At 39.2% G+C, this 13,181-nt stretch overlaps 1 protein-coding gene across 5 annotated transcripts in view; it reads right to left on the reverse strand.

Moving 5' to 3' along the window:
• The window catches only part of HECTD4 (HECT domain E3 ubiquitin protein ligase 4), a 166,455-nt gene that overhangs the window by 68,113 nt on the left and 85,161 nt on the right, over positions 1-13,181 (reverse strand). For 2 of the 5 annotated variants that reach the window (XM_043439398.1, XM_043439391.1), the window contains exons 13-22: positions 12,743-12,888; positions 11,849-11,919; positions 11,123-11,228; positions 10,413-10,533; positions 9,627-9,755; positions 7,560-7,684; positions 5,901-6,054; positions 5,037-5,137; positions 3,093-3,291; positions 812-958 (exon numbers count right to left, since the gene is read on the reverse strand). In XM_043439398.1, the coding sequence (XP_043295333.1) occupies positions 812-958; positions 3,093-3,291; positions 5,037-5,137; positions 5,901-6,054; positions 7,560-7,684; positions 9,627-9,755; positions 10,413-10,533; positions 11,123-11,228; positions 11,849-11,919; positions 12,743-12,888 (1,299 nt within the window). The remainder of the gene's footprint in view (positions 1-811; positions 959-3,092; positions 3,292-5,036; positions 5,138-5,900; positions 6,055-7,559; positions 7,685-9,626; positions 9,756-10,412; positions 10,534-11,122; positions 11,229-11,848; positions 11,920-12,742; positions 12,889-13,181) is intronic. The other 3 variants (XM_043439418.1, XM_043439427.1, XM_043439408.1) reach the window with 3 other exon arrangements.

Genomic DNA, 13,181 nt, shown 5'->3' on the forward strand with positions numbered 1-13,181 from the left:
GTTCTGCCTCCCCCTCTCCACTTTTACCACCTCACTTGTGCCAGTAAGGTGGGCAAGTAGACACTGTCTTGAAGAACACAGAGAGAGTGCTGGGAGACCATGCTCTGTGTTGCAGGACCAACAACATGAGCACAAAACAAAATGCAGGAAATCAGAAGACAAGTCAGTCTTGTGCTAATCTGGATTTGGCAGCGTCTGGGCTACCCATCTGGAGGTAACTTGCTGCCTGTGGCTGAATTAAAGCAGGTATGTAATATATTTGAGATAAAGGCTCTGGGAACAGACTCTGAAGAGGTTTGCAGGTCTCAGTGGGCATTTCTGTTCATGTTTATATTCTCGGTAGACATAGTTCAAGTTGAGGCCCACATTACAAAGCATGGCTCCAATCTCATCAGTTTGAGAATGGATCACTGTTTTTGCTCTCAAGTCCCCAGTTCATTTGAAAACATTGATTCCATATTTCAAAAAGGCAACAGCCCTGTGGTTCTAGGACACCCCTCATGAGGGAGTCTAGAGAACAAGTGAGCAGGAAGAACTAGCCGTCCTTTCCATGGCCAGGGAAAAGATGCTGTGACAACCTCAGCCCATGGGGCGACCTATGGGAAAGATCCAAGTTCTGGAGTGGATAGGGGTCTGATGTCTTATAAATGAAAGGAAGCTCATTCTAGTGAGTTTAAGGCCTATCCAAGATCCCCACCTCAATAAGAGTCCCCATGGCAAATTTTCTCTAGAGTTACAGTTAATACTTGGGCCCATGAGGAATGCAAGGTCATTTTCTTTTCTAGGAAGTGAATGTGCCTGAATACCATACCTTCACCAAGTCTTTCGGCCAACCAGTTCCTAAGACACTACGGCTGCCATATCCCAGTGTATTGCCTCCATACTCAGCAACCTTCCTACTGTTTGTGTTAGGCCCCGCGTATATCACCAACTTCAAAACAGAAAATATACTGTTAGACTGTAAAAGAAAAACAAAAACAACATCTACAAATAAAAAGGCTGCAAAAAAAAATTTGTTTAAAAACACATTATAACCAGGCACTGGGGTCATTATAATATAACTAATATTTCCTGATTTTTTTTCTTTAGGTACAACTGATACTGGTTTAGATGCAATCAGCCATTGGTATTTACAGGGTAGCCTCAGAGTAGTAACAAATATTAGCACAATTTAATTGCCTTGGGGACCTCACATTAAAATAAGTTATGCTCAGCTACTGTACATATTTTTTAAAAATCTGTTCTAATTCTAAGTAATGAGATATAGCCTATTAATGACAGGTATAGTTTGCCCCTTAAATCCTCCCCCAAATTAATAAAGTGAGCAAATACAGATGGTAAGATGGTTATAGGTAACACAACAACAAAAGTCAAAAAAATTTAATGAGTGAATATTTTAAAAGATGCAACAAATTGAAAATAAGCCATGTATTCTTAGAATGTTGCTTAATGGTATAAAAAGAAAATGACACAAATTTGGGTCAGAAAAGGGGCTGCTTCTTCTTGGGTCAATTTTCATGTATCAGTATTTTTCTTCAATAAAAGCTATTCATTTACACACAGTTAACAAACTTTCTATTAATAACATGCAGGAAAAACATTTAGAGGTCATTTAGCATTCAAATACTTGCATAGGAAGAAGGCTCTGGCTTCTGTAAATACCAAATTCTGTCTTGTAACATGTACTCTGACCACCACAGAGTTCAGTTCAGATCTAAAAGCTGCACTTTAAGCCCTAGATGCTTCATCACTTTGTGATTTCTTACCCTTCTGCACCTTTTGGGGACACCAGCCAGGGACCACTGGAAAAGTAAGCGTTACTTTTATCCATGTAGTAAGCCTCCCTGAGCCTCCACATTTAACACTAATGTCTACAGCAGGTGGAGGTTAGCTTACATCAGAAGATGCAAGTTACTATTTTTTTTCAAAGGGGAAACAAAATGACCCCAGCTAAAATGGTAACATCTTCCATTTCCATTTTAAATAGTTATTAAATTAATGTAGGAAATAGGGGTAGCTACTGCCAGGAGCTATGAAGTGGGACAGACTGATGCCAGGAGATATACTTTTTGAAAAACCCACTAACGAATTTTCTTAATTCTCTTGCTTCTGGCTAAGGTGAGTTTGAGGGGCAAGTCTTAAACCCCTCTGGACATCTGGAAATCTTCACTATCCTAGAAGATAAGGGGGGGGGGGGGGGGGTGTCGGGAAGAGGATACTATAATTTTCCCAGTAATGTGTTTCATCATCTCAGTATTTACAGTTAACAAGTTCTCTATTTTTAACCTAAAACTCTCCCTTGAAGGGATTTAAGATCATTTGACCTTATACAGTTCACAGAAAAAGACAACAGATAGTTAACAATTCACATAAAAAAACCCTGTGTGCCTACAACACTATCAGATAATCCTTCAGTTGTACCTGTATGTTATATGTCACAATTTTATTAGCCTTTCCACATAAGTTCACAGAATGGTTTGCAATGCAACAATTAGAGACAAAGGAAAATACTTCAACCCCTAAAATGATTTCTTTTACTTACTATTGTTAAGATACTAGGTTAAAAACTATAATTCCTCAAACTATGTGGGCTCTGAGGTAAGGGCAAAGAAGAACAAATAATTTAAATAAATAAAAACCAGGTCCTAGGCACATCTGAAGCCCTTCTATAAAAAAGCCACCTTCTCCCAAAAGATACATGAGAAGCCCCAAGAACTGGGCAGCGAGACCTTTTGAAGTGAATGGACACTCACATCTACAGGAGTCCCAAGCACAGAGGGAAGGCAAGAGATAAACAGCATGCAAAGGAGAATTTCCTTTGACTTGGATATACACTTTTGAAAGCTTACAAAAGTCCACTTTCAACATGTCATTAAAACACTGCTCTTAGACTGCAGAGGTGCTGGCTCAGTCAGGTGACTGACTCTGCCAGTCACTACCCTTTAAGGCATTATCTTAGAAAGTTCTCCCTAAGAGATCTCTGCAGACAAAAATAAGTCAAGAATGGTGACCAGCAGCAAAGAAAAATAAGAAGCATCTAAAGAAAACAGCTTATTAGAGGTGAAACCAATACTAAATCAGTTCTTGCTTACTTTGTCATAGTCATATTGCGAAGAGCATCTGCTATCAAATCTAAGGTACAGGCAGCGAGCTCCGGGGATGTGGACAGTTTCTTTAAATTTATAGTTGTCTCTGACAGGGTGGACTGTTTCCACAGTCTTCCCAGCAGCCCATGGAGCAGGAATCTTTAAACCAGTGAGAAACCCTGGCTCCTCCTTCTCTTCCAGCATTCTAAAACCAGACAAAGAGAAAGCAATGGAGCTTAACAGCAAGGAAAGGAAAAGGTATACACAGTAAAATATGAAAGGTTAAGAAATTTTGCTTTAATTTTCTACAATATGCAGTATGACAACACTGTAACCAAAAACAAACAAACAAACAAAAAACCTTTTATTTATTGGCTGCATTGCACTGTGTAGCATGCAGGATCTAGTTCCCCGACCAGGGATCAAACCCGGGCCTGCCCTGCAGTATAAGTGCAGAGTCTTAGCCACTGAACCACCACGTAAGTCCCCAGAAATGTTTTTTAAACTCGTATATTTAAAGTTCTTTTTTCTTTGTTAGACAATATATTTGCATTCCCCCCCACCTTTTTTTCCAAGGGAGAAGCCAAATTCATACCCAGAAGACCACCTTGCCAACTCTCATTTAAAATTCCTCAGGGGAAAAAAGATACTGTAAGGGGCCTTTAAGACCGGCCACTTTCCAAATCGCACAGGCAGGGTCCTGCAAAGTCTCCTCTTGTTGATAACTAAAATGCCAACTGTTGAAAACCCCATGAGTCTACATGACTACTTTTACTGTAATTTTTACTAAAGAAAGTGCCTTCGAAGGTTCTCTTCTCTATTGTAATTCAACTCTCAGGGTCTTCACAGCCCAAGTTTGTATCATGGAATACAAACTCCTGTACCCTAAACTCAGCCGTTGCAGAATTCTCTTTTTCTGTTTCAGCTTTGCGCTATCCAATGTGGAGGTTACTTTGTCAAGTGTAGCCATTTAAATTGAATCTAAATGAAACACAATGTAAAATTCAGTTTCTTGGCCACACTGGCCACTCAGAAAGAGGTTGATAACAGCAGGTGGCCATGGCCAACAGCACTGAACAAAGATACAGACTTTTATCACCACACAAAGCTCAACTGGATAGCATGCTGCTCTAGAAAACCCAGGAAGTCCTTCCTTTCTGATCAATGTTCTTAAAGACAGCTTTAGTGAGATGTAATTGACATATAATAGATAGCATATATTTAAAGTGTACATTTTGATAAGCTTAGCTTTATGTATACACCTTTGAAGTCTCCTTCCTCATGGGAATCCAGGTGGTCACTTCTTCATCTTCTTTCACTGGAAACTAGTTTGTATTTTGTATCTTATATAAGTAGAATCATATAGTTTGTACTTCTTAGCGGGCTCTGACTTTCTTCACTCAGCCTAAGTATTCTAAGACTCATCTGTGTTGTTGAAAATATCAGTGGTTCATTCACTTTTATTGCTGAGTAGGATTCTACTCCATAGATACACCACAGTGTGTTACCCTTTCACTTGTTGATGGACATTTGGACTCATTTCTTATTTTGGACTATTCTAACTAAAGCTGTTGTGTGAACCTTCACATGCAAGTCTCTGTAAGAATCTGTGCCTTCTATTCTTTTGTGTACATACCTAGAGGTGGAATAGCTGGATCACATGGTAGATTTATTTTTACTTTTTAAGAAACTATCAAACTGTACATCTCCATCATTAGTATACGAAAATTTTTCAGTTTTGAACTGATCTCTTGATCTGCAGGGAAATTTATTCTAACCTGTTCCTATAATCTCCAAAGCCATTCTCTTAATTATCTGTAAAGGTTTGACCCTGAAGTCTCTGTCTTTTCCCAGTGGGAAAAATCACAAAGCGAAGACTACAAAGGGAGTAGTAGGCTTTCACCAGAAGAAAACATGGCAGAGGTTCCTGCGGGAAGCAGTGCTCCTTACCTCTCATCCGGCAAGAGCCTGCCCTTCTGGTCTGATGCACCACACGGGGAACAGCCCACCTCAGCAAAAACCGGACACTGGGTTTTAAGCAGCAAAGCCGTCTGAAACACAAAAGCATCGTGTCCTAAAGTGCTTATGTGTCAGTTATCTGGATGGTGAAAGTGAAAGTCACTCAGTCGTATCTGACTCTTTGCGACCCCATGGCCTGTACAGTCCATGGAATTCTCCAGGCCAGAGTACTGGAGTGGGTAGCCTTTCCCTTCTCCAGGGGATCTTCCCAACTCAGGGATTGAACCCAGGTCTCCTGCATTGCAGGCAGATTCTTTACCAGCTGAGCCACAAGGGAAGTCCAAGAATACTGGAGTGGGTAGCCTATCCCTTCTCTAGCAGATCTTCCCGACCCAGGAATCAAACCAGTGTCTCCTGCATCGCAGGCGGATTCTTTACCAATTGAGCTATCAACGACGCCCATCTGGATGGTACTAGAGCCAAACTTAGAATTCTCACATAAGTCATCTTTTCACAATCCGAGTCTGTTCTCTTTCACTAAGAAATGCTTTGCTACTTAGATCACTTAATATCATTTTAACTCTGGAACATATCATTTATATTCGTTACCAATATCCAGCAAGGGCTCAGGAGACTAAATATAATGGAAGGATCTCAGTTGCACCATAGATAGCATTTTTACAGTTCACTGGCAATTAATATTTGTTAAAAGAATGCAGTAAGTAATTTAGTCAAACAAACTTTTCCCTTACTAGTTCAACTTATTTTTATGACACGATGTTTTGCTTCATTGCACCTTTATTTCATTTCCTGCTCCCAAAGAGCAGTTCACTTTGGCACACCTTAGGACCATACCTGACTGGTATAGAGTACCAGCTGCACTAGCTGAGGCATCAGGGCATCGGCCATGGTCAAAGTTTGTAAATTTGGATGCATCAGGGAAGTGAGTAACACTGGGAGAAGGTGACCAAGCATAGTAGCCTTAGTAACTTGCTCCAAGCCTTTTAACCTACAAAAGTTCAAGAAAACATACAGCTTCATCAATTCTCAGGCATGAGAAGAAGCCACTATCATTATTCTTTGACACATTCTCTTAACTGCATCTCCTGGTACTAGCTAAGCATTTATTCTTCCAGCAATTCAGTCTACAAATGTCCCACCTCCCATGAGGGAGAGGGAAAGAACAGAAATCTAGTAATAGATTTTACCTTTGAACTGTGATTTTTTTTTGCCCTACCAAGTTTATGTGGTGCATTTTATAGCACCTTCGAAGCACTTTATAAATGGGTTCTAAAATGCAAACAGGTACTCTAGTTACCACCTGCAAGTTCCTTTGGCTCTGGGGCTGCAAGTTGCGGTGTTGCACCATATCTCTGATAAGGAGACAGGGAAGGACTACAACACTGACTCAGCTGCCTAAAGAAACTGGTTCCCATGCGGGACAGAGGCAAGTAGATTTTTAATTTGTCTTTAAAATCATGCTCTTCCCCCCACCCCCCGTGTTTTATTGACATATAACTAACATCACTGTATAAATTTAAGATGTACAATATAATGATTGATATATGTATATATTGTGAAATGATTACCTAAAATCCTATTCTTAATAACTCATCCTCTGCTCGAAGAAAAAAGGTATGTGACTCACCCAAAGAAACATGTGCGTTATGTAAATTCTCTAAACTACTTAGGATGCTGGGGTTGGAACCAGAGACATCCCTCACATCTCCCCGGCTCTCGGACTGTATGTCCTCCCCAGGCAGATCTGCTCCATGTGCCCATAGTGAACCTTGTCCCAACAAGCCCCAGTGCAATGCCTTTCTGGATCATACTGTTTGCAGCTCTAGCCTGCCCACCTGCCCTCTGGGAGTGGGCAAGATACAGGGACATGGGACAGACAGTGTTACTGGAAGAAAAAGACACTGCAGGACACTTTCAGATCAGCATCTCAACTCTGAAATAATCAACAAACACAGGCTGTAACTCATCTCTGACAAGAAACCATGGCATAAGTTTTCATGGGGAGGACTGGGAAAGAGAGGTTTACCCTCTGTATAGATCACTCCTGTATTTGGAGAAGTAAAATTACAGTAAATTCTTGGGATATTGTGTCAGCGTCATCTTTTGCAGAGCAGTTACTTATCTGCATCACGGAGTCACTTCCATCTCTCTACAGTATTCACCATAAGGAAACTAAGTGCACACGGTGCTGAGCTAGGTAATGAAAGGAAAGGCCAACTTGGGAATGAGGACAGCAGAAGACCCATGTGTCAGAGAGGATGGTGTCCACACCTTGCGACCCTCAGATCATGGCTGTCAGCCCACTCCTCCCTAAAAGCACCATTAAAGATTTCAACTGTGTTTGGCTTTGAAACACTTTCCATTTCAACCTCGTCTCACAAAAACGCCTCAGAATTAAGTGAGCATGTGGTGTTCTGTTCTAAAAGATTTCACTTTCATAAGCAAATTCTTCCTGAAGGACAGCAGGTCACAGTTCACAACCCAAGTCCTCACCTCTGCTCCCGGTCAGGTATGTCACTATTTATGAGGGCAGTTGTGACCTGCTGTAGCATTTCCAACACTTCATCACATCCAGTCAGGATTTGGGTAGCAAGAGCCAAAATACTGACCTTTAACTCCTAGGTAGGAAACATCATACAATTATTTTTAAGCTCTGTGATGACGATACACTCACAATGACAACACGAAATGATGTATTTAATGATGCATTTCCAAATTAAATAATGAAGTGTCCAGAGTAAGCCCAATGCAGTAAGTTCCGCTAAGGATGGCAAGTAATAGTCTGAGTTGGGAGGCTAAGGCCTGGAGTGCTGACAGAAATACGCAGTATTTCACGGGGAGCACTGAGTCCCTGGGAGAAAAGGCGTTTCTCCCATCCCCTCCAGCACAGGAGAGCTCCCGGTGACCAGCCCAGAAACTGTCCAGGTGGAAGAATGCCGTGGCAGGATGAGGATAGCTAAAGAGAAAAACACAACAGCAAAAGGCGCATGGAGAGGCGGTGAATAAAATGAGACAAAAACACAACATTCTGAAACAGTGCAAGTGACCTTTTTACTTAACGTTTTAAACCATTACACTTGAAAACAGGCAAGTTAAAAAATTCAATGAAAGTAGCAGGCAGTTACAGGCTATTAAACATTAAGAATAACTATTAGAGAGTTCGTGGGAGTACAAGTACTGAATAATGTGTTAAGAAACACTAGTTAAGATCATAGAAATGTTTAGTTGACAGTTATTTCCTTTTAGGAAAAAAAAATACAACCACTCTAACCCTTCAGGTGAAATGTATATCCTTTTTTTCCCCAGAATTCCTAGACAAGCCAGCCTATTCTGCCTTTACCAGGAGTATTTCTTTCCAGGAGTTCAGAATTTGTAACATTTAGCCTTTCAAATATAAAACACTGGCTTTTGTTGTTGGCATTTTCTGGGGTCTTTTGGAGGCATTATTTAGACATGTTGATCATTAAGAGAAAGGCATTCTGAGCTGACTACATGAGATCCTGTCAGCCTTCATCGCTGACCACTTGCGGGCTGCAGCGCATCCAGGCGCTGCGCGGCCTCGGCTCTGCTCCTCACAGCAGCCTTACCAGGGAGAGGCTTTGGCCCCTTCATACTGACTAGGAAGTTAGAGCACTTTTAAATTAAGTGTCATCAATTTAAATGATTAATTCATGTATTTCTGCCTGTTTAAAAACGGATTACATAGTGAGATAAAACCCATAAATAAGCTAGCAGATGTATAAACTCGTGTGTGTGTGTGTGTGTGTGTGTGTGTGTGTGTGTGTGTGTAAAAGGGTAAGAAAAGGGCAAACTATAGTGGTTTTTATCTTTAGCTGTAGCTTTCTTGGTTAATTTTTCAGTGCGTTTTAGTCAACATTTTAAAGAAGAATCAAGTTCTTATGGATTTCTCTAACTCTCCCATGAAGACGAAATTCTGAAGAACAATGCAAACAGCCTCAGCATCTGTCAAGATTATAACCACCACGGCTATTAAAAAAAATCTGTGGATTGCTATAAATTGTCACGTGGGAACAAATTATTGAGTTTACACAGAAGCTAACTTAAAAATAATTACCAAAAATGAAATGAACTATAGGTTCAGAAATTATTCAATATAAGGAGTATGAGAAAATTATCCCCTTTTTAAAGTTATCTGAATCAAGAGACCATAATAAACCAGCCAAGATGTCAAAACTGTTTAAAATGTTATGCTCCCAGATTCATTTATCTATTACATATACATACATATATTTATACTTAAACTTCTCAGGTGCATATGAGATCACTTGTTAAGTGCCAATTCTTAAAAACAGATGAAAATAAAGCCACAAAAAGACTGACAGGAGCTCATGGATGACACACTATGGGAGTGTCACAAATATGGTAACCACCGTGCAATGACATAAAAATCTATGAAATGAGTGACCTAATATTTACCTCACACAAAAATATAGGCCACATGGTGAACTCTGACATCATCATAGACAGAAACTTAGCCAGTTAAGCTGTGCTTTTACACACTGGGTAGAAAGCATCGTTAGAATAAAGCTTGGTGTTTACCTGTACCTTCAATGTCTCTCCCTGCAAGGAGTTGTCACTGTCATCATTCTCATCAGGCTTAATCAAAATAGTGTTACTGAGAAGGTGGTTCTGAACTGCCATCAGATAGCGCAGGCAGGAGGACGCGGCCTTTAATACAAATAAGGGCATTTAAATGATCTAAACTCTACTGAGAGAAGGGCTCACGTTTTTAAAAGATTTTGATAAAGGAAGCAAAAGAGAAAGTACAGAAAACAGACCAAGTTAGTTTCTCAGGTGACTTATTTCAATACATTTATCATAAGTTTCTGCCTTCTGCTATACATTGCTCACTAATCACTCTGATACTTGAACTTCTGCCTCTTAATAAGTAATTCCTCTTCCCCCTGCTCCCCCCATATGCATCTCTCTGACAGAAGACTCTACCCAAACCCTTAAAAGAATCTTTTGGTTCTTATCAGTCTCTGTAAACCACTGCTGGTTTAGAAAACAATGCTAAATTAAAAATTAACAGAAGGAAAATCCCCAATATTTTAAACAAAATGAAAACATCCAAATTCAGTCTAACAATTTATTGCATTAATATTTAAATTGGAGGAATAAAGTCTTTGGAGAAAGTACTCTAAGTGGATTTGTCTAGTTCTACATTTCTAAGACAAGCACAGTTAATCATTGACTTTCATCAATTAAGTCTATCCTTGAAAAGTATGCGTATAAGTATGTGTGTACACACACACTTCAAAATGGTAAAATGAAAACAAGGACACTTGATATAATTTTGCTTTCATTAAACACATTTTTACTTACAGGCACAGTTGAAAGGAGTTTTTGAAAATCATCTTTAGAGACAGTTTGGCACTTGGTGATTAAGATACAGGATTCTCGTACAACAATCTTCAGAATGTAGTGTAAAAGTTCATCATTTAGTCTTTAAAATGTAGGAAAAATGTAACAATAAGATACTGATGGTTAACTAATAAAAGGATAAAACTTATACAATCAGTACATGATGACAAATAGCAGATACAAAAAATTCATTGGCTCTGTAAGTGAATCATCTTACTTAGTAATGATGCTAACAACTAGATATATTGTCTAAATTAAATTTATGGAAACACAATGGTATTCAAGCACCTAGTTCAAGTATTTTATAAATAGCAGAGACACACCTTCCTCTACTCACCAGCTCTAGCCACACCTCCCACCCTCTCATAGACCAGCAATTAGATGATGCCCTTTACCAAAATTTCCTAAATAAGCTCCACCTGTTACTTCCGCTAAGTACCCTTATTGCCAGGCTCAAGCTATTTTACTCATAAAACTGAAATGTGCTATTATCATTTATTAGGGCAACTGTGGGATTTTTTATCTTTCAGTTGATCCACAGTTTAGACTTAACATGCTAATTATAGCAAAAGATATTACAGGAGACTCAAGATGATCAAACACATTTAAGTGTAAATTAATTACTGAGGAAAACACTAAGAAAAGGCTAGCAGTGAATCACATCACATCACCTGTAATGATCCTCCTCCTCGCTGCCGAATCGGTTGTTTTGAAGTTGTTCAGCTAAATTAGTGAGGATCACATCCCGCAGCTGGGAGAGGCCACTGTTTCTCTCTCCTAGCACAGAATAAAGCTCTATAAACTATCTTAACAACCATGCTTAGAAAACTGATACTATCTTTTTTAAAGTTTGTAAATGAGAAGACTGTTGACAATTGAGGGGCACCAGGCATATGTACTAAGACAAACAACAGCAGCAAAGACTACGTCACAACCAATCAGACTTTCTTTAACCAGTACATCCTGATTAAAGTGGAGTTACTGTCTTGATATTTCATGAAGTGTGATTTCTAATTCCTTAAACTAATGTTGCTTATAAATGCAAAGTGTCCTTAACAAGGTGAGTTTTGTTGCTGTCATTGAGTCTAACTTTAAAAGTTGAGTTTTAATGTGTGGGGGAACAACTGGCTTAGAAATCCCAAGAAATCATTATCTTTAACATTCTTTGAACATCTACAGCCAGGTACATTATGCTACACAGTGGGGCTAGAAAGAGGTTTACAAAGCTTGACAATATATAGAACATGGTTTCTGCTTTCAATCTGGCTTAAGTGTTGGCATATGTGCACTTTTTAAAATAACGCTAACAGATATGAAGAAAAAAATAAAATTCAGTCATTTCCTTAGAGACAAGAAAAGGATGGTTTTTCAAGGGTAACTTAAAGGGCAATTCTCACCTTCTGTTAAGACCAGCTTAAGTAAGTTATTGATTTCAGTTTCACCTGGGTACAAGATATTTAAACCAGAGCTGAAATGACAGAAAAGTTGAAAAGTTTTTAAACACGTGTTCTAGAATATCCAAACTCTAAGTTTTAAAATGTTTATTAAAGATGCCATTTTGAGTACAGTTTCACCACTAAAAAGGCAGTTGAACCTAAATTTACTGTTGTGATTCAGTCCAATGACCTTCTTGATAAACAGTATCCCACTCCTCATATTTATGAATTACCAAAATGATAACCTATCTGAGGCTAGATGCTGAACCAGTTAAGAATTGAATTATACAAAACCACTGTAGTGAAGCCAGCTAGATGTAGATTGTGGCAGAGAATCATTTGAGAAGTAACTGGCAGAGCAAAGACTAGAATCCAGGTCTGTCTGATGCCAAAGCCTGTTTCTTTCTTTCTTTCTTTTTTTTTTTTTAAATCTTTCTTTCTTTCTTTATTTGGCTGCGTGGGACTCAGTTGCAGCATGTAAACTCATAGTTGCAGCATGTGGGATCTAGTTCCCCAACCAAGGAACAAACCTGGGTCCCCTGCACTGGAAGTGCAAAGTATTAGCCACTGGACCACCAGGGAAGTCCCCCAAAGCCTGTTTCTTAACCACCTTGCCACACGTTGACCCAAATGAGAATAACATCTATTCGCAAACCACCAAAATATCTACTTACAGGGATTTTTTTTTTCTTTTGCCGTTTTAAGATCCATACATGAGGAACATCTGAGTCCCTGAGGTCCTGACTATGGGATGGGGCAGGACGCATGGGAGGCTAACAGGCTAGAGCGACAATTACAATGAAGCGCAGGAGAAGCCTTTGGTAGAGAGTACTAAGAAAATCATGTGCTGATTACCTGATGGCAAGGCAGACCTCCTTCTGAATTTCAGGGCAAATTTGATCTTTGGGTGCCATCAACAACTGCCAAAGAAGCAATCCTGACCGTCGAATGATGTCTCGATTCCTTTCAGTTTGTGGGCTGAAGAAAAATTTAAACACCACCTACAGAAACAGAAGGGGTATATCTGAAAATGCTAATTCTACTGGGAATAAAATTATCCCTATGAAGAAAGAACATGCTAGTTATTCTTATGAATAAATACCCAGGTGTATTTTTAAACACAATCTCTTCTATTGTGTAATGGTATAATTAAATATTTTACATATATTAATTGCAATGAGCTACATATAGCAATACTCCATTTACTGCAATGCAATGAGTATGATGGTTATTCTAATTACAGGATTAGAACATGGTTAAGTTGCAAAACAGGAATGTTATAACATTTTTCTCC

Source organism: Cervus canadensis, chromosome 1 (assembly GCF_019320065.1).
Source record: "Cervus canadensis isolate Bull #8, Minnesota chromosome 1, ASM1932006v1, whole genome shotgun sequence".
NCBI lineage: Eukaryota > Metazoa > Chordata > Mammalia > Artiodactyla > Cervidae > Cervus > Cervus canadensis.